This window comes from Alligator sinensis, unplaced genomic scaffold (genome assembly GCF_000455745.1).
Source record: "Alligator sinensis unplaced genomic scaffold, ASM45574v1 scaffold705_1, whole genome shotgun sequence".
Lineage (NCBI taxonomy): Eukaryota > Metazoa > Chordata > Crocodylia > Alligatoridae > Alligator > Alligator sinensis.
In genome coordinates, this window is record NW_005842663.1 from 583413 (window position 1) to 605268 (window position 21856).

Here is a 21856-nt window from a genome sequence, read left to right on the forward strand (position 1 = left end):
CCTCCTGCCTCCCTGTGCATGCCAGCTGTCTTCCCACCACTGCTGAAAAGTATCTTCCCTGCCCACAGCTGTCCCTGTTAAGCCAGTCCACTTCCCAAGACCCAGTTGCCAGGAGACACTGAGCATAAATGGCCAAGCACCCACTTTCATACATTTCATAGACATCAGGGCTGGAAGGGACCTCGGAAGATCATCGAGTCCAGCCCCCCGCCCAAAGGGCAGGAAGTCAGCTGGGGTCACAGGATCCCAGCAAGATAAGCATCCAGTTTCATCTTGAAGGTGTTCAATGAAGGCGCTTGAACCACCTCCGGTGGCAGGCTGTTCCAGACCTTGGGGGCTCGGACAGTAAAGAAGTTCTTCCTTATGTCCAGCCTGAAACTATCTTGAAGTAGTTTGTGACCATTCGACCTCGTCATCCCTTGGGGCGCTCTGGTGAACAAATGTTCCCCCAGATGCTGGTGGTCACCCCTGATAAACTTGTAGGTGGCCATCAGATCACCCCTGAGCCTGCGCTTTTCCAGACTAAAGAGCCCCAGGGCTCTCAGCCTGTCATCGTAGGGTCTGCTTCCCTGACCTGATCATGTGCGTGGCTCTTCTCTGGACTCTCTCAAGCTTCTCCACATCCTTTTTGAATTGTGGAGCCCAAAACTGGACACAGTACTCCAGCTGCGGCCTCACTAAGGCCGAGTACAGGGGGAGAATGACGTCCCGGGATTTGCTTGAGAAGCATCTATGGATGCAAGCCAGCGTTTTGGTCGCTTTACTAGCCGCCGCATCGCATTGCAGGCTCATGTTCCTCTTGTGGTCAATGATGACCCCCAAGTCTCTTTCTTCCATAGTGCTAGCCAACATAGCACTGCCGAGCCTATAAGGATGCTGCGGGTTTTTTTTCCCAAGGTGGAGAACCTTGCATTTATCGGCGTTGAACACCATCAGATTCTCGTCCGCCCACTTGCTGAGCCTGTCCAGGTCAGCCTGGATAACCTGCCTGTCCTCTGGTGTGGATGCTTTGCCCCAAAGTTTGGTGTCATTGGCAAACTTGGCCAGTCTGCTTCTGACTCCAGTGTCCACATCATTAATGAAGATGTTGAACAGTATGGGTCCAAGGACAGAGCCTTGGGGGACCCCACTGGTCACAGGACACCACGACGAGTGACTTCCATCGATTACTACCCTCTGGGTCCGACCCCGGAGCCAATTTTCCAGCCAGCGGATCATGGAGGACCCAAGGCGACAATTGGCCAGTTTCTCCAAGAGGCGATCATGGGACACCAGATCGAAGGCTTTTTTGAAGTCAAGATATATGACATCAATCTATTCTCCCTTGTCCAGGTGATAGGTCACCTGGTCGTAGAAGGAAATGAGATTGGTCAAGCAAGACCTACCCACAACAAACCCGTGCTGGCTATCCCTTACGATGTTGGCGTCGACCAGTCCATTAAGGATGGCCTCTTTAATAAACTTTTCTAAGATCTTCCCCGGGATAGAAGTCAGGCTAATGGGCCTATAGTTAGCCGGATCCACTTTCCTCCCTTTCTTGAAGATAGGCACCACATTGGCCTTCTTCCAGTCTTCGGGCACTACACCAGAGCGCCAAGAGTTTTCAAAGATCCACTTGATAAGTTTCAGCACTCCTCCAGCATATTGATAGTACTGGTGTTTCCTCCACATCCCTTCCAGTGTTAGGTAGTTCATAAGTGGCCTACAGTGTCACTTCACAGTGTCATGGGCAACCATGAATACAACTATCTAGATAACCTGGTTTCAGGGAAAGCATGAATAGTGCATTACTTACCAGTAACCACAGAGTTCCTGCCAGGACTTTCACAATAGGCCAAAACTTTCTGGAGATATTGTGCATAGTGCCAATTTCACAGAGAAAACAGCAGTAACACCACGACTAGGGAGAGCCCCAGCAACATTGCCTCCCCAACAATCCCACCTCCCAGCCTATATACTACTCTGGACCTCTCCTGCAATCACAGTGCTCCTTCTGTGTCTGCTCAACCACTCTGGAATAGGGGGAGGCATTTTGAACTATATACATAATGCTAAGATTCCGATGGTGCACGTACTTGGTAAAGGCTTTCTGAATTTCGCCACTGTCACAGGCAGAGTCCATCAAATCATCTACCACAACCATATTTATTAGGAGGAAACAAACAGTCGTTGAGACTATCCAGTAGACCCTCCACAAACTTGGTAAAAGGATACTTACAAAGCAGTTCTTTATACAAAAGCTAACAACAGCTATAGCACCACACGATATTCTCAGGTATAACACACAACATTCGATCAGCGTGATCCAGAAGGTTTTTTATAAAGTAATTTATACCACAGTTGCTAGGGCCTGCCAAAATCACAGAAAAGGGGTGCTTCCAATGCATATCCATCTTTAAAAACCATAGGGGAGGCTGTTAAAAGTTTTCTGTGAGAACCCTTTTGTCATAAATGACTTTCTGCATTTTTCTCCAGGTTTTGGTTTCTATCGTCCACTTGCTTTTGTTCCTGACGATAGAGCGCTGTTGTATCACAGTTGTTTTAGGGGTGTCCCCAGCGGAGTTTGCCCCATAATCTAGAACAAGATCTCTCAAGGTTTCAAAGTTGACTTTTTCACTGTTGGCCACATTCAGGGTAATCCCTTTCACCTTCAAGCAAACCTTTCCCCTGGACAACTTGTACCCATAGGTTTTCGGACCAGCCGACACAAACTCTGTGATGTATTAATCTGGTGGGATTTTGCTGGTGAGCTTGCCTAAATAATCGCCTAGCGGGGGGTTCCAATCTCCCTTGCAGCTCACAAATATCCCAGAATCGGTGTCGTGGTACAGACAACGTTTTTGCAAGCTGTCTAACAGCTCATACAACTCTGAGCATGCATAAGCGGTGGTGAAACAAGCTATAAAGATGTTTGTGTTACCAGAGACAGTGTAACAGTCTTTGGCGTGTTTCCAAGATACGCAGGCTGCCTCATCATCAATAAAGTTGCAAGATAAAATTTCATAGGCGAGAGAAAAGGTAGTCAAAGAGTTCTTCGGGGTCTGTAACTACACTGGTGTTGGGCAAGTTTGTTCTCTAACCGAATTCACCCCACAAAGAATTTAGAAACAATTTTGCTATTTGGTGCTTTGCAGGGTTGGGTTTGACATGCTCTGGGCGTTAGGTCACACCTTCTTTTTGCAAGAAATTGGCCACATATCTCTCTCGTTTTTCTTGGTTGGTACACCAGGCAGGGTAGCCCGAGGCTTCCTGCTTCTGTCGGAGGTGCATTTTTATGTACTGTGAAAAAAGGGTGCTAGACTTCTCGGCAAAATGCCAGACTTCATAGAGTTGAGCTGCTGTGCCCAGGAGGGCCCTCGTTTCATCAGTGTGGTCTCACTTTTGATGTCTTGTTTCCGCGCAGAGGCGGCACAATGTGAACATAAGTTTCCCATTCACCCTGGTGGGTAGCACAGGAAAAAAAAGATTTAGCGGTGGATACAGTTTCACCCTGGCTATTCCAAAATACCTCGATGGGGTTTGGAAATTGTCAGAAATGATTTCAGGGTGTCCAGTTGGCTGTTACTTCATTTTGTTTATAAAGGGGTAAAGACTGGTAAAATCGTAATAGTGTATTTGTTCACCGGGTTTAGTTTGGTAATACAGACATATGGCATTAGTACTCCCCCCAAAAAGAGCATCCCTAGGCACCAGTGGAGAAGGCAGCAGGGTTCTGTTTAAAAAATCTGCCCGCTCCCCATCCGTTTCTAACAGAGCCCTTCACTCGTGCTCCCAAATGGTCCTAACAGTAAACTCCTCTCTCTTGACATAATCGGTCTTTTGCAATGCCTGATAATTCAGAAACCCGAAGGTTGTCTACATCAACGGGTTCTGGTCTTTCTCATTGTAGCAAGTGGCACAACCATGGAAAAAACATCCATTAAATTCAAACGCCGTAGGTTCCCCATCAATGTTGGCATAGCCATCTAAAAAATAGGGGCCTACCTGAAATTCCCCACCCTGTAAGGCATGTCGAATTTGAATATTTTCTTTCTCCAAAATGTACGTTTGCCACTGAATAGATGGGGTTGAAAACCTCTTTTTCTGTCTGTGATAGTTGTCTGGGGGGAGAAGCGCTATGGTCTGCGGTTCCACAAACATAAACCTGTACATGGCCATGCAGATGGAGGCCAGCATGATGAATCGGAAAGGATCTATGCAGCGTACTACATTTTGGAGTTCACCATCTACTTTCACTCCGTCTATCTGCCGTGTCATTTTCATAATCTCATCCCTGTAGAGGCAGCAGGCCTCTTTCAAAATGTTTACGTCCTGCTGGCAATAATAGGCCAGCTCCTTTTGCATGTCAAAGGTCTTATCGCAGTTATTCTGATACCATTCTAAAAACTCTTCTTTCTCACCGGACATCATATTTTCAACGCCGTAGTACTCCATCTTTGGGAGAGGCCCCACATAATTTTGTTTTTTGCCGTGTTAAAAAAATGTGGGAAATAACCTTTGCATCCTTCAAACCCCATCGCCTGTGGAAGCCTGCTAAGTTTCACTGGCAAAAAGTTTAAAGAATTTATGAAACAGATGCCTAGCCTGGTCACATCAATGCACATGAGTTTACCACCCTGAGTGATTAGTTTCACCTCCATTTTTTCCTTCAATAACTGGCTGACAATGAAGTAACCATCGTAGCCTTTGGCATTGTGAGCTATGAAGATGTAGTCCTTGAACTTTTTATCCATAAAGACCTTAATAAAATCAGACAGACACTCTTTACCCTTAAACTCCCAAATGCTTTCTGGCTTTTTGGGCTTAGCTTTACAAGCCTTTTTGGGGTTCTTGCCTGCAGCTTTTTGAGGGGTTTTTTCCCCTGTCTTTAGCTTCATTGCAAAAATGTAGTTGGGCACATGCATCCCCGTGTCCTGCACACATTCAAAATAATTAAAAATGTACCCCTCGCCTTCTTCAGGCTCTTTAATCTGACACATAAAGCACCAGTGCTTGTTTACACGCATGATTTTCCCATAACACTGCTGCCCTTTGCACTCGTGCTTTTTGTCCACGTAAGGTTTACACTCACCGCACAGAGTTTTAGTCAGACATTCAATCTGATTTTCAGAGGCCAGGGCCACGTGCCTTTCTAAGCACTCTTTGGAACGATAGAACAGCTTACAATTAGGGCACCTCTGTGTTCTGCCCACGTTTTCAGCGCAGTTCGGGCTCAGGCAAAGACGACATCGGAACCTGTATGCATGGCTATAGCTGTACAATGTCTGACAAAGATTGCAATAATTTTGCATGCCAAACACCTTTTTCACACCCAAAATACCATAATAATGTTCACCATGCAGCAGAAGAAAACAGGTGTCCAGGGTATCTGGATGTGTTTTGTGTTTTAAATAAACTCCACCCAATTTTTTCCTTATGCATCACTATGTGAATGTTAACCTGTTCAAGATCTTCAAACAGAAGTACTTGATGGAGCATAAACTTTTGATATATAGATATGCCTAATTTCCTATGCAGTTCTTTGGCACCATCTAGCAGTTCGACATCTCTGGCCCCTCTACGTTTGGTAATAGCCAATAGACTGCCTGCAAAGCACAGTTAGTATCATAGGTATTCAAGTCAATTAAATACTTTCTCTTTTTGGTAATGTTCTGGGAATAGGGGATAGAGCTTATAACTCTACGGCTTCCACCTCCCCGGCCTTTCACAAAGACCACAACCAGCCAAAACGTCAAATCGAACAATATTTCTGTCTGGCTTTGTAACAGATTACTGAACCACTCTAAAAACAGCTCTGGGGGTCATCTTGTTTAAATTAATAGTTCGAGAGTATAAACAGTTTGCCTGAATACGTAACTGGGCATAGTCAATGCCCATGAATCTCTGGTGGAGTGCTGCTACAATTTCTTCTACCCCTCTGCTTATGGCTTCGTATGCCATGTGTAATGGCACACACTCCAGATTCACAAAACAGAACTCCTCAGTGTACCTCATGCCTCCAAACCTGGCTACAGACCACTCTTGCCTTCTCACCCGCACCATATGTACGTCCGGTAAAACATCCTCTGCTGACTCAGGAGACCAGGGAGCACTTGAGGGGTCCTCTAAACTGTCTTCCACACCAGATTCGTTATCCCAATTCTCCAACCCTTCAGGTCTTGGTGGTGGGGGAGGCCTGGGTGGTCTGGGAACATTTGAGGGGCCCTCTAAAGGGCTTCCTAAATTATAGTCACCATCTCCCCTCTCTGGCTCTGGGGGTTCTGGTGAAGGGTCAGCACTGAAAGGAGGAGAAGTGTTTGGGGGATCCTAGGGGATCTCTTTTTTTTTTTCAACTGGTGTTTAGCCTTCCCCATGCTCCTCTTTAACCAGGGCCTTACTTTTCGTCCCACAAGCCACTTGCTGGTTCGCCACCCATTCTTACCCCCACGTTTACCATGACTCCCCGCTCTTATGATACAGGCCACGACTGCTGTCTGAATTACACAGACTACCTCCTCTCTGAGTAAAATTTACTCTTTTGCTCTGGTAGTAATCATGATCTTTCAAAGTGCTCTGCACACTCTTTCTTACTGAGATGTATACGCCTGCCAGCACCACCCCAAATCCCCCTCTTTTTTCACAATAATCATGATCTTTCAAAAAAGGAGAGAGAGACTCTCTTCTTTCTCTAAATTGTGCGAGCAATCAGTCCTGGGTTTCTTATTCATGGGGCCCAGATCACCTGTTTTGGGGGTGTGAATCGTCTTTTTACATATGATTTTCTCAGAGGTAGGTGGCATGTTTTCCTCTGAGGACTCGTACCCTTCTGTTCTGTCCCGGTGGTCTTCTGATCCTTGGGTATTATGATCTGCAGGCTGAGCATTTCTGGGGATTTTTGCTTGTGCTTTTAGAGGTCTCTGCCCCAGCCCCCACTCTTCTTCGGGAGTGGTGCATGTGATCACTTAGGAAATATAAAATTTACATCCCAGCATTGAGAATTCACTTTCCTTACACACTACAAATTTAAAATTTGCTTAACCCCTACACACAGCTTCTCCTCCCACAAGAAACACATAAAAGTTTCAGAAGCTGATTTCAGAAAAATTACCTTTTACTACTGGATAAAAACATGACTGTATGTGTTTGCTCTGCTCTTCTATTTTAGAAGAAGAGGTTCTGTTTGAAAACAAACTATTACAAACAATTGTTATAACTTAGTGTGATTATAGTAACACAGCCACAAATAACCCACCATTTTAAAATAATTTTTACCTTGCTGTGGTAAAATTGCACGGGGCTTCCCCACTTGATAAGCTCTCTGTAATATAAATGAAATGATACAATAATTAGTAAAAATTAAATAATAAAGGAAAATACTGTATGTATAAAGTAAAATATAACTGTTTTAAAATAGTCACCACTAAAAGACAACTCCACCCCTTTAGTCTTAAAACGTGGAGATCTGGACACACCGGTCAGCTTTTTTTTTCTGCTATGGTTTATCTTTATGATACACACCTGCCACCCCTATACCATACACAATCTGTGAGAATATATATTTTTAAATTCGGTCTTTATTTCCATCAAAAACTTTTATATTTACTGATTTATTTTGTTAAACCTTCTTCTAAGAAGTGTTTTTTATCATTTCCCATGACCATTATGCCTTGTCGGCCTTATCTTTACAGCAGGCCTTTTGGTAAAAGATAACTCCTTTAGTCTTAAAACAGGAAGAGCTCTGAACACAATGGTCATCTTTTTTTTTTTTTTGTGGTCTGGTTTATCTTTATAACACACACCCCCACCACCCCCATACCATACACAAGCTGTGAGAATATATATTTTTTAATTCAGTCTTTATTTCCATCAAAAATTTTCTCCTAAGAAGGGTTTTTTATCATTTCTAGTGACCATTAAGTCTCATTGGTTTTATCTTTACAAAAAACCCTATATGTATGTGATTAGAGATCCAAGACACTAAAGCAAATGCTAATCTACATTAGATGTAGAAAACTGTTGATCTGCTTTATGATCCCACATCCCTAGCCTCCCACCAAAATCAGCAAAAGATATAAGCCCCTCCTCCCCCCCCATTTTAAACTGTTTTTGCTAAGCCCCTCTCTTAAGCAAGGTTTTATAATCTCTAGTACCAATTAAGCATTCAATATGAGGTATGAGTGTTTTATCTTCCTCAGTGATCAAATCTTGAAGGGCAGCATTAGGATCTTCTGCAGAATACACAGTGTTTAGAAGCTCTCTAACCTGAATTAAATGTTTCTCAGTAATTCTGAGAATGTTCCTGGCAGGCAAACCCAATGGCTGTAACAGCATTGAAAATGCTATCAAGACATATTTCCTGGCAAAGTTCCTGAATTATTTGATTTATGTCTTCATCTAACCAAGTAATACATTCATGGGCTTCTTGACCCTCTAGGTCAAATGTGCACCCCCAGCATAGGTCAAAAAGTCTCTTCCTCAAGCAGTATTTCATTATGCCATAAAAGGAAACACGAACAAGAGACTTCATGAAGACTTTACGTTCATGAGCTGTAACTGGATCTGTTGATTCAATGCCTAGCTGTCTTCTGAACTCTTCAGCATCATCAGGTCTTTGTTCTCTGCAGAAGCATACACTTCCTTCTAGTGTACTGGTGAGTAGGTTTTCTGGAGTCATTAAAAAAGCTTCATCTAACTGCAAAGGAGTTCAAATAAAGGACTTTGTTAGTTAGCTGCTGTTTAATCAGTCCTTAGCTACTTCCAAACATGCACATGCCATAAAGTGAACCCAAACCAATACCCTCAAAACCCAAGTGCCCCCACAACCATGCTCCAAGTCTCTTACCGGACTCTCCTCTGCGATGACCTCTACGTCACATGCAGGTTCTGGCACAAAGATACTATCTTCTAAATTCTCAACGTCTGCTTCAAGGGCCTGGGCCTTCTCCATTTGCCTGTTCATTGGGTCTTCCCGAACAGGGTCAGGTGTCTCAAAGAGCCTTTGGACAAGAAGCTGGGTCTCCTCCTCAAAACTATTTCTATGGTAACGCTTTCTATAAGGCTGTCTTGCAGTTGTAGTGAGTGGGCCTACAGGCATTGTGAAAGAATCCATATCCACTCCTGCTTGCCTTAGCACAGTCTCAGATAAACAGAGGGGTCGTTTGGGAAAGCAGATAGACCTGGTGGGGTTTGCCGCCTAAATCCCACCCCCTCTACTCATTCCAATTGGTTCAGCGTTGTTCTTGGGAGGTCTGAGGCCTCTGAACCCCCCGCCAATTGGTTGGGGGTGGTGGGGTGGGTTGTTAGAGGGGTCACACCACCACCCTGCCACCCCATAGGCCATGCCTGTGCTCCGGCAGGGGCTGGAGCAGTCTGGGACCTGATGGACCATAACTGCACCATGTGATCTAGGGTAGTTCTTGCAGCATGAGCAGTTGGGCTTTGGGGGTCTGCATGGGCTGTCCTTCGGATGTCATGGACCATGTGGTGTTGGTGTCACACACCATGTGACTGGGGGAGTGGGGGTGGAGTTGCTGATGTCACACACCACGTGACTGGGGGTGGGGGCGGAGTTACTGATGTCACACACCACGTGACTGGGGGGTTGGGGGCAGAGTTGCTGATGTCACACATCACATGACTGGGGGTTGGGGGTGGAGTTGCTGATGTCACACACCATGTGACTGGGGTCGGGGTGGGGCTGGTGATGTCACGTGCCATACATGGGGAAAAGGGGCAGGGCTAAGGGGGCGGGACTTCCAGTCCCGCTCACCTGTCACATTTACATTGAAGGGCGGTGAGCCTATATACTAGTGTCCAATTTCAATGCCCTATACCACAGGAGCCCTTCCCACCCATTCCTTCCCCCACCTAACCCCAGTAGCTGGGAGTAGCAGTTATAGCAGGGGATGGGGGGTGGGGGCAATTATTTAAGCTAGAGGGCCATTTAATGAGTTTTGGTGAGTTGTTGAGGGCCGCAAGGGTAACCCCACCTTGACAGGTGCCTCACCCCCTTCTTGCCATCTTGGGACCAGAAGTCCCATCCCTAAACCCTGACCTTTGCCACCAGAAGTCCCTCTCCTTGCGCAGAAGTATTCCTTTTGGGAGGTAGAGGGGTTGTTATCTTGGAACCAGAAAAAAAAAATCATATAATAAAAAAAAATCAAAGAGTTACTATGACGTTTTAATTTTTTTTCCCAAAAAAATGTCCTGATTTACATGCGTTTGCAAAGTATATATAGAGGCGATTGCATAATACCTGAAAATAAAATCTTATGTTTGTATATTTTGTGGGGGTGGTGTTGGGGAGGGTGTGGGTGTGTGAGGTTTGTGGGGGGAGCTGTGTGGAGGGATGTGGGGGGGTGTGGGGTTTGTGGGGAGCTGTGAAGGGGCATAGCTGGGGTGTGGGGGATGTGGGTGTGGTTATGGTGGGGTGGGGGTGTGCCCCCCCAATGGTGCACAGCCCCTGCTGCAAGCAGCAGCAGCAGGAGGCAGGCTCTTGGGGCACTCATGGCCCACGCTGGTGGAGCTCCCCAGTGGCATATGGCTTTGGCTAGTTCCAGGACCTGCATGTGGCAGCAGGACCAGGTCAACCCAGTTCTATCGTGCAGGGCTCCAGGCAGTTCACATGCAGCTTCTGGGACCTGGCCAGAGCCATGCGCCACAGGGCAGAGCCCCATGTGATAGAGCTGGCAGCCTGGCCCCACTCCTTTTTGCCATGTGCAGCTGTCAGGACTCTGCTGGGAAGCAGGGAATGAGACCAAGCCAGCCAGGTTCCATCGCACAGGGCTCCCTGCCATTTCCAGCAGAGTCCTGGGAGCTGCATGTGGTGGCAGGAAGATGGGGAAGCTGTCAGCTCCACCACGCAGGGCTTCCCTCTGGTGGTATGGGTCCCAGGAGCTGTACGTGAACCACAGGGAGATCTGCATGATGGAATGGACTGACCCAGGCTCTGCGCTCCTGCTAAGTGCAGGCCCCATGCCTTGGGCTCCACACTTCCACTGGCCCTTTACTCCTGCCCAGCTGCGATTTCCCCACACCCGCCTTTGCTTCCCTACTTGTTGCCCAGAGCGCTGCAGCAGTGTCAGGTGAAGGACCCACAAGAGGTGGGGAGCCAAGCAGGGTTTGTTTGTTTTTTAATTTAAATTTTCTGTATACCAAGCCAAATTAGATTCCACATTCATGAGTCAGTCCAGAACCATAAGTGGCTCTACTACCAGCCAACATCCTCTACCCCACCTGGGGCTTCAGATATTCCCAAATCCTTTGGTGGTCATCCTATTTGCAGGCCCAAACCCGGAGGCTTGGGAATCAGATGCTCCTGAGTTTGCCCTTAGCCATTAGTCCTCAGGAGCAAGCTAGGGAGGAGTCTCCCATTTCCATAAAGTGGTCATAAAGTCAAGGTTAATTATGCGTTACCTATGCAGGTACTATCCCATGCCAGCAGAGTGGTCTTCCCCAGGTGCAACTAGAAAGCCACCATGGTGACCATGGTATTTCCCCCTGCCAGGCAAGCACAGGAGTACGCTTGATCTGAACCAACAAGAGGCTGAGACGTGATAGTTCCCCAGGCATCTGCAGCAGTAGTAGCAGCAGTCCCACCCAGAAGCTGTGCGTGCTGGCCACGGCCAGGGCCAGGGCCTTCCTGCATACAAGGGTGGGAGCGCAGCACACTGCAGGGCTCAGTGTGGGCCCACCCGCAGGCCAAATGAAATCACTTGGTAGGCCAGATCCAGCAAGCAGGCTGTATTTTGCCCGCCCCTGAGTTATAGGGCATGTCTTACTCAGCCCCTGCAACCAGGAAGCTTCCCAGAATTTCTCAGCCAATCTTTAGCAGGACTATTAAATGTGTGCAAACTAGGGCTTTTCAAAGTCTCATAAACTATTGAAACTTGGGTTAGTTGTTGTGAAAAATGGCACATCCCTGGCTCTAAGGCAATCCATAAAGCCCTTCTCCAAATTAGTAGCAATGCTCAATTAATCAGGTAGAAGGCTGGCTTTTAATGTTGGCCACAAACTTCATTCTGAGAAATGGCCAAAGCATTTTGCTGAAGAGAGAGAGAGTGTGTGTGCATGTGTGTGTGTGCGTGCATGCACGTGTGCACGCACACATAGCATGAGGCAAGTTTCCAACCAAACAGTGGAAGATTTTAAGGCCTGAAAGAGGGCCTTAAAATGGGAAGCATCAGACAACTAACTATGGATGGGGCTGCCAGCCTGTCTGCCTGCATGTTATTCTGTTACGTGTATAGGGAACCTGACAATTGCATGTGCTACATGATGTATTTAAATAGTTTCTAGTCCCAAAAATGCTATTCCTGTGCAATCCATTGGGAAGCAAATTTGTCATGGGTTTTTGAGGGCTCAACTCTTATCCCTGTACCAATCATTAACAGCAATGTGAGCCATCTACACAGAAGAGAGATCTTTCCAGCACTAGAACTGATGAGCACTATAGGGAAAGGAATGCTGCTTAGCCAGTGGGAATTGTAGAGGGCAGCCAGGACAGAGGCATTGGAGTTGTTCCTTCACTAGTTGTACAATGAGATTTGGCCTTCAGCAACCAGTTTCTTGATGAGGCTGAGCTCAAAGTCAGCATCATGAACTCCAGTCCTGCGGAATGCCCCAGAGAAGCGGTTCTCCTCCCAGTAATGGTGCCATTTCCCGTTGCTGTCTGCACCAAATCCAAACACTGAGACCTGCACATACATGCACACAAATGTTGCTGGTTGATGCTTACTGCCCAGAAATCAAGCGACTTGCTCTGCTGACAGGAAAGTTGCAGGGTAGAAAATCCTGTTCTGCTCTGGCTAGATGGGCTCTTGAACTAGAGACATAAGATGGGAATGTTGGCTGCATGGTGCGGTGGGGCAAAACTGTTTGAGTATGTTAACCCTTTTGTGTATTAGCAAGTGGTTAAGTTGTGGTTTGAGGATAAATCTGAAGAAAAAACAGGGCAAGAGGGAAGGTAGAGGTATGACCTGACTAGCTATACACAGGAATCCTTATAAAATATTTTTCAGCTGGTAAAAGTGCATTAACATTGAAGAAAGCTTTGTCTTATCAATCTGCTGCCATGAGTGAAGAGACATAAGTAGAAACCTTCATGTGTGGTAGAGAACCCTCCACTTGTGGGGTAAATATGACACTTTTACATTAAATTAGCCCCAAGGCCTCCACTGACAAAAAACATTTAAATAAATAAAATTTACCCTACAATCACTATGTTGCATTCCAGCCTCTCCTGTGCAAGTTAATGGCCAATGATGTTTCTTCCTCCAATATTACAATAGCAGTGGGCATAACAGTGAAGTGGCAGCTCTCACTAGAATAGCAGAACCATCTTGAGTTGTGGGAAAAAAATGACACTGCTCTTCTCAATAGTTCTAATCCCCTAGGAATTAAATGTGTATTTTGCTCTGCATGGCAGAACACAGGTTGTGCCTGCCACTTTAAGAGGTTTCAGGCAGGCTCTGAGTAGCTGCTGGTCACATGACCAAAAGGGGTCCAGTGGATTGGAGGAGGGCTAGGCTAAGCCCAGGCCCTAAGAGCAGAGCTGGCAGTTACATCTAGGGAGCCAGAGGAGCGAAGTTGCTCAGCCTGCAGCTCCCAGAACACCTGGAGGTCGGGGTAGGAACTATGGGGATGGAGGAGGTTCCTGGTCCTGGGTAAGACCTGAAACTACACCCTCCTGGGGTTGGATGATGTGGTGGGGCTGCTTGTGGCAGGGCGGTCTCCACAAAATGCCACACCTGTGCTTCCCCAGTAAAAGGCAAGTATGGGGTGCTGTATAACCTTAGGCCCCACCATCTGGTGGGTAACCCCACAGAGGGGACAGATTAGGATCCAGGCATGTTGACAGACACCTGAGGCCCGAGAGGTTGAAGGTCCAGAAACCCCAGTAAGAGGGTAGAGTGAAAGCCGGGGGCTACGTAGAGTAGGGTGTGTGGGGGCCTGAAAGACTGCACATAGGCTGGCCAGAGTAGAGGCACCAGTGGGGGGTCATGTGGCCAAGGTATGTCTGAGGATGCCTGAAGCCAAGTTTGGGCCAGAGGCTGTGTGTGGCCTGGCTAAGGAGTCGGGGAAGTAACAGTAGATCTGGATGCCATCTGCGAGGCATGGGACATGGTGTAGGAGTGGTTTGGAGTCGTGTATTACACCCTTGGCATCAGGGCAATAAATGGGCAGCCTCCTGCCTATGAACAGCTATTTAATTCCAACAAAGGCATGGTAGGAGAGTCAGGTGGGCAGACTGCCCTAGACAGGTGGGCAAGCCAATGTTGTGACTGGCCTCCAGACAGCCCCCTGCCACACTGCCAGCTGTTGGGACCACAGGTGACAGCGTGGGGAGAGAGTACTATATGCACATTTGGGTCTGTGTGAGCTGCACTGATTCCCAGTCCCTGTCATGGACATTAAGCCTGGTGTCTGCTCCCTGGCCCTTCTTAGATCACAGGTTTGGCCTGTCTCTAGATGATCTGTCACAGACAGTCGGCTTTGTCACTGCTACCCCTCCCATCACACACACCTGATCACAAATGTGCAAGGCGAAGAGCAAAGCTGTCAAACCAGTGGATGGATACTTCCCATGGTGTTGTGTCCAATTGTCATGGATGTATTTGAGAAAAGCAGGGTTCAGTATTAGCACCTGGAAGGAGGGAAACAGAGAAGGGCCAATTTAGATTCTTCCATCCTATTACACAGCAAAATCTGGCCACAGCCATCACAAGCTCCTCCAGTGAGCTGGGAAATGGCAGGAGTGACATTGACACCCTCCACCCCCTGCTTACGGCCACAACTCATATGCTTTCCCACCTCAGAAGTGACAGTCAGTTGTCCTCAGTGGGTAATGGTGCACTTTCCCCCTTGAATGCTGCACGGTTGAGCATAAGCCTACTAAGAAAGGCTTATTACCCTGGAAAGGACAATGGGGGATCCTTGGAAAGTGGAGTCAGAGAGAGATGTGTTGCACTAGTCAGCTCTAAGTTTAAGGACTGCATCTCAGATTTCTCTGAAGGCAAGTGGTGCTCTGCCAGCTGAAGAAGAATGCTTTCCAGACAAAAAAAAACCATTCCTGACTGACTTTCAAGGTGCTGCACCAATCCCCTCTCCTGCCTCCATGAGAACCAGCATGGCCTGGGCACTTCCTGTTTGATTGGTTCTGGCCATACTCTGGTACCTGGACTGTTCCCAAGTACTGCCAAAGTAGCTGGACGTTCTGCCCAGGGCAGTGTGGAGAGCCAGAAACTGCTTCTGTAGAAGGTTGCAGACTGCTTAGAAATGGAGAAGTAGCAAGATTCACGCAAACTCTGACAGACTTGACCAGGTTGCTGGTTGACTCACTGAGCTTCTAGTGCTTCTGATGGACCCTTGGCCCACACTTGCTGTTAAACAACTTTAACAATCCTGCAGATACAGTTTGGAAGAAACTTTGCAAAGCTGCCATTAGCCAGGATCCAATTTATAGACATGGGGTGAGGTACTTCCAGGCAAAGGAGGCTTTAGCACTTTTCTATGGCCATTTTAGAGTATCCTTTAGGACTTTCTCAGAGAAAGTCTCCTCAGAGCTGGAGTTACTGTGTGAAAAATCTCCAAATTTTCAGCAAACAACTTAAAGGAGTGCTGAAGGTTTGCAAAAAAAAAGGAAAAATAAGGAAGGCAAAAAAGGCAACAAAAAAAGGCAAAAAAAGGGGGAAAAAAGGAAGCCTTTACCCCTGCCCCCTACTCAGACACAGGACCTGGAGTAGGACATAGAGACACTTGAGAGTCCAGAGGAGAGCCACGCACATGCTCAGACAGAACAGCCCTTATGAAGGCTATGAGCTATGGGACTCTTCAGCCTGGAGAAGCACAGGTTCAGGGGTGACTTGGTGGCAGGCTATAAGTACATAAAGGGGTGTGCATCAGGATCTGGGAGAACACCTGTTCACCAAAGCACTCCAGGGGATGACAAGGTCCAATGGTCACAAACTCCTGCAAGACCGTTTTAGGCTGGACATAAGGAAAAATTTCTTTACTGTTCAATCCCCCAAGGCCTGGAATAGACTCCCCCCAGTGGTGGTACAAGCACCTACTCTGGACTCATTCAAGAAACCTTTGGATACTTATCTTGCTGGGATCCTTTGACCCCAGCTGACACCCTGCCCGTTGGGCAGGGGGATAGACCTGATGATCTTACAAAGTCCCTTCAAGCCCTAATGTCTATGAAATCTATAAGGTAAACATGCTGACTGTGAATTGCTGGCTGGGCCCCTTACGCATCTTACCTTGCTTCTGTCAGCTTTAATAAACTGTTTGACTTTTGTGTATGTGCTGTAAAAGAAATGGAAATAGCATTCAGAGCAAAGTCCATCTTCAAATGATCATGAGTTCAGTAATGTCTCCCTGGTTTTCTCTTTTCTATGTCCCTGGCTTCTACAATGTCTCCTAGCTTCCTTGCTAGGATGAAGCACAACCAGACTGTCCCCCATCCCCAAGGGCCAAAGCTGCTTTGCCGCTGGTGCTCCAGGAATCTGCTTAGAGTGAGATATGGAACAGAAGTTAGGCTTACAGTTAGGCCCTCTGTAAAACTGTAGGCTAGCCCAGCAATCTATCTGTGCATCTTATCTGGTTGCAAGATCATTGACTAGATCCAGGAATATTAGAATTTATATTCACCACTTCCCCTTTCTCTGTGTAAATTGCCGTGCACCTTTTTAAATGGTTCTGGTTTTAAACAATTTTGTCCTTTACCACTTTCTTGGTCTTGGTCACGCAAGTTGAACAGAATGTCTGGACTGTGCCCCCTACAGACACTGCATCTATGACCCTGCTATAGGGAAGGGAGTGTTCCAGAGGCACTCCATGCTTTATCCTGGCATTGGGTATCCATTCTTCCAGTGGGATTCCAAAGTCCTTATCTCCTTGGAAAAGGCAGGAGCTAATCCAGATGGGGTGCAGTGATATGGCTATACTCCCCTTTTGGATTGGATCACACCCCGGAAGCTCTGGGGAGTTTTTCCCTCTTCTCCATCCTGCTCAGAGGCACATCCCCGCCTCTCCTCTTCCTCCCCTCCCCCATCTGCAGCTACTGTTTTATCTACTGTCCCAACACTGGGGAGGCTTCAAAGCCATTCCTGCATGCTACAGCTTGAGGACATCCCATATCCCAGCTCCAAGGATGAGTTATGCCCATAGGAACTGTTCTCTTTGCTTCTAGGAGGGCCACTGCCTGTAGCAATGTCCCACTCCCAAACCTGAGGGCTACCTCAAATTTTCCTATCTGGGAGGATCCCAGGTTCCTCAGAGAAAGAACAGCACCCCCTACAGGAAATACATGACCCCAAGTCTTGCTTCTGGGGAGCCAGGGAAGGATACCCAGTCATCTCCCCAAGGCACTCCCTGAATGACTCACCCCCTCCCCCTTGTATCAAGCTGTTTGCCCCTCACTAGGCCAAGCAGTTACATACAATGTGAGCTCCCCTGTGGAAAAGGCACTGGTCACCCATTTCAGGTCTTGCAGCTTGAAAGGAACCAGCACCAGGTGCACCCCATGCTGAAGGTTCATAGCACTCTCTGGATACATGAAGTGGTGTGTTGTTCTTGTACCAACGTCCTTCTCAAACCCCACAGTCTGTGCTCTGTTCATTCTGGAGTAAAACAGAGAAATCAGAGACCAAATTGCAATCACGTAATGCAGGCAACATACCATGGTCCTGGGTGCATCAGGCAGGGCTCATTCAGGTCAGCAGGCTCTGGGCACAGCCTAACAACAAGGGAGCAACTGGGGGGCCTGGAGATCAGGCTGAAGTGATTATCTTTATGGCTGGGGCTCACTGGGGTTGCTCCAATGCCAATTATTTTATGGCAGTGTCAATCCCCAGCATTGTGGCACACCCCCTTCAGCAAAATTAGATAGGCCAGGGTGAAGGGGATGGTGGGAACAGGTTGAGGGTACAAGAATAAATGGGTGAGTTGTTCACATACCCACTGTACATCCTGAAAGTTTCTCCCTGGTCCATTAAGTAACCAGGTGGCCCAGCAACAGTTTAAACTTCTCCTTTTAGCCCCCATCACCACTGGTTAAGAAAGGAGCCTGCTAGGAAACACCCCATGTACTAGGTCCTGAGTCCAAGCTTAACTGTGTCTCTGCTGGGGGATTTCATCCCTGGGCTTACTGGCAGAGATGCACATGGCTAAGTTAGGCCACATCAGGATACCATGCTCCTCAAGGTGTGTAAGGCCAGCCCAGCATTGGGGGCTGGCTCCTACTGAAGAGGTAAGTGAAGCAGGTGGATGATTCAGGTCCCAGATGCCTGCCTGAGTCAGCTCTGTTCCACTCACCTCAGAACCCAGTCGTGCGAATCAATCTCTGTACCATGGCTGGAGCCCTTCAGCTTCCCAGAATTTCCCACCACCGCACATGTCCTGCACCCGGCTGTGTCCCACACACCAGTGACTGGGGATGGGAGAATGTCAAACATGTGCCTGATTATTCCCTGGAGCTGGGTTCTGCTCTGGGAGCCCTGCAGCTTCTGTAGAATCAAGAGAAAAGACACTGTGTCTGGAGAGAGACATAAGAGCAAATCCATAGCACAGAGACAGGAGCTAGGGCAAGGGTAGAGAATATTTAGGCTGGAGTGCCACTTAAGGAGTTTTGGTGGGCTGGGAGGGGGGAGATGATGCTGACCAGGCCCAGAGCAGCAGAAGCTGGGGACCATGGTGGGGTGACCTGGAACAGCACTACAGGTGGGGGCAAATGGTCCTATCTGGCTCCAGGCCCATCCACCCTGGACCCACTGCCAGAGGTGTTGGATGGAGCCGGCAGGCAGGTGTGCAGGTGGGGTCTCCATGGAGACCGGCCTGGGACCCCCATGGGTAGTGTGCACTCAGCCAGACAGGTGGGATGGAGCAGCAGGCAGACAGGGAGCGGGGTCTGGGAGTGGGACAGACTGGCAGGGCTGAGGCTGGGGCTGGGATCACAAAGTGGTGACAGCACAGGGCCAGGGCCCAGGGCAGAGCCACAATCCACTCCCCGCACATCCCTACAATGGGCGCTGGTTCTATGGTCAGGGACATGCAGGGAGCAGATCATGGCTCTGCAGCACAGGGCCAGGGCCCAGGGCAGAGCCACAATCCACTCCCCGCACATCCCTACAATGGGCGCTGGTTCTATGGTCAGGGACATGCAGGGAGCAGATCATGGCTCTGCCCTGGGCCCTGGCACTGTCACTGTCCCATGATTCAAGCCGTGGCCCCGGCCCCAAGAAGTCGAGCCTGGCTGTGGGCCAGATGGAATCCCTTGCTGGGCTCGGCTGGACCCAACCCGCAGGCTGTATTTTGCCCATCCCTGGGCTAGGGGCAATGATCTCTGTTCAGAGGCAAGGTTTCAACACAGCTGCACTCAGAGGGGACACTGTAGTCCCTGATTTACTCTGCCACAGGGGGATGCAATATAAACTCCATTTTGCAGTGGTGCAGGCAAAGATCATCACCCCTTTTTGTTGACAAAAAAATCAGGATCTTTTTTCACTAGGTCAGGGGCCCCTGTTCTATGCAGGCTCCCACATACCCCCTGCTAGCTGCTCATAGTGGAGAGATGGAGCCAGCAGAACTTGAGGAGAAAGCCAAACTAGAGGTACTGGCAGGCATGTTGGCAACATCCCTGTTCTTCCCTGTTTCTTCCTCTGTTTCCCAGAGCAATCCCTCCCAAATGAAAAGAGGATCCCTGAATGCCTGTGCAAGCAGAACATTGGATATCTTCATGATCTCTGTTGGCTCCCTAGCTGTTGCCCTTGATCTCAAGGGATCAATAGAAGGGGCAGTCCTTAGAGCTCCCACGTGTACTCTGGAGCCCTGACCAGTCCTCCTCCACTGCTTGACCTTCATCCTGCCCCTTGGGGGAGCCTGACAGACTCTGCCCAGGCAGCAATGGTATGATGGGCCTGAATGAACTGATGTAATTCTGTTACTCACCAGCCACCACTGCAGAACATCTGGGGAGATCTCTTGGGTTTGCACAGTCAGCACAGGATTGATAGCTGCATCATAGTGTTCATTAAACCAGGCCGAACTGTTGAGATCTGCAACACAGCTGGCACAGCTACAAAGCTTGGCCTTGAAGAGGGAGACAGGCCCCGATGACTCCACAAAAGTACACAACGAGGCAAAGTGTCCTGTACACCTGCCCTGGAAAGTCTTCCATAGGAGAAACACCAGGCATAGAGCTGCTGTTGCCCACAGCTTCTTCCTGAGCAACATTCTTCATGCCATCAGTCCTTGCAATAGGACTCTCACAGGAGGAGCACTACACATGAAGGAAAAGCACCACATACAATACCAACGTGTTTGTGAGAGGATTTCCTATGATTAGTGGGATTTTTCCTCCAGTAGCTATAGACACAGAGTGGGAGGAAGGGGTCAGCCCATCAGCCCTCAAACACAGGTTTTCATCAGGGATCCCACGTCATCAGCAGCCTTACATCGGTACCAACCAGCAAGCTGCAGGGATGGGCCACTTCTCCCTGGCTTTGTCTTTACAGAATGGTGACACCCAGCATGTGCAGAGTGCCCAGTTCATGTAACAGCACTCGAGGAAATGTTACTGGAGGAAGCACTTCTCAGGAGAATCTGGCATCACATTGGGACATACCTAAATCACAAGACAAAGGGTTTTTTGCAGCCCACTCGGTGCGGATTTTGCAGGCATTTCACGACAGCCCTGCCTTTGGCACTGATTGGTAGAGAGGCCCTGTGAGGCGGCCTGCCCCTTGGTGCTGATTGGTGGAGAGGCTGGGGGGGGGAAGGAAATGGATGAGGGGGTGGCCACCATGTTGATTGCTGGCTGCCCTTTGTGCCATCCTGCCTTTCAGCCACGTTGGGGGGGCCAAGGGAGGCGCCGCCTGGCTTCTACAATGTCTCCTAGCTTCCTTGCTAGGATGAAGCACAACCAGACTGTCCCCCATCCCCAAGGGCCAAAGCTGCTTTGCCGCTGGTGCTCCAGGAATCTGCTTAGAGTGAGATATGGAACAGAAGTTAGGCTTACAGTTAGGCCCTCTGTAAAACTGTAGGCTAGCCCAGCAATCTATCTGTGCATCTTATCTGGTTGCAAGATCATTGACTAGATCCAGGAATATTAGAATTTATATTCACCACTTCCCCTTTCTCTGTGTAAATTGCCGTGCACCTTTTTAAATGGTTCTGGTTTTAAACAATTTTGTCCTTTACCACTTTCTTGGTCTTGGTCACGCAAGTTGAACAGAATGTCTGGACTGTGCCCCCTACAGACACTGCATCTATGACCCTGCTATAGGGAAGGGAGTGTTCCAGAGGCACTCCATGCTTTATCCTGGCATTGGGTATCCATTCTTCCAGTGGGATTCCAAAGTCCTTATCTCCTTGGAAAAGGCAGGAGCTAATCCAGATGGGGTGCAGTGATATGGCTATACTCCCCTTTTGGATTGGATCACACCCCGGAAGCTCTGGGGAGTTTTTCCCTCTTCTCCATCCTGCTCAGAGGCACATCCCCGCCTCTCCTCTTCCTCCCCTCCCCCATCTGCAGCTACTGTTTTATCTACTGTCCCAACACTGGGGAGGCTTCAAAGCCATTCCTGCATGCTACAGCTTGAGGACATCCCATATCCCAGCTCCAAGGATGAGTTATGCCCATAGGAACTGTTCTCTTTGCTTCTAGGAGGGCCACTGCCTGTAGCAATGTCCCACTCCCAAACCTGAGGGCTACCTCAAATTTTCCTATCTGGGAGGATCCCAGGTTCCTCAGAGAAAGAACAGCACCCCCTACAGGAAATACATGACCCCAAGTCTTGCTTCTGGGGAGCCAGGGAAGGATACCCAGTCATCTCCCCAAGGCACTCCCTGAATGACTCACCCCCTCCCCCTTGTA

At 48.3% G+C, this 21856-nt stretch overlaps 1 protein-coding gene across 1 annotated transcript; it reads right to left on the reverse strand.

The window, feature by feature from the left end:
* Positions 1 to 11131: 11131 nt before the first annotated feature.
* Positions 11132 to 20214, reverse strand: LOC102383890 (CMP-N-acetylneuraminate-beta-galactosamide-alpha-2,3-sialyltransferase 2-like). Its single transcript, XM_006033825.2, has 6 exons — positions 19930 to 20214; positions 18298 to 18488; positions 17424 to 17603; positions 16242 to 16287; positions 14504 to 14623; positions 11132 to 12674 (listed from the first exon to the last, which is right to left on the reverse strand). The coding sequence occupies exons 1-6, from the start codon at positions 20212 to 20214 to the stop codon at positions 12507 to 12509; spliced, it is 990 nt and encodes a 329-aa protein (XP_006033887.2). The 3' UTR covers positions 11132 to 12506.
* Between the last annotated feature and the right edge of the window lie 1642 nt (positions 20215 to 21856).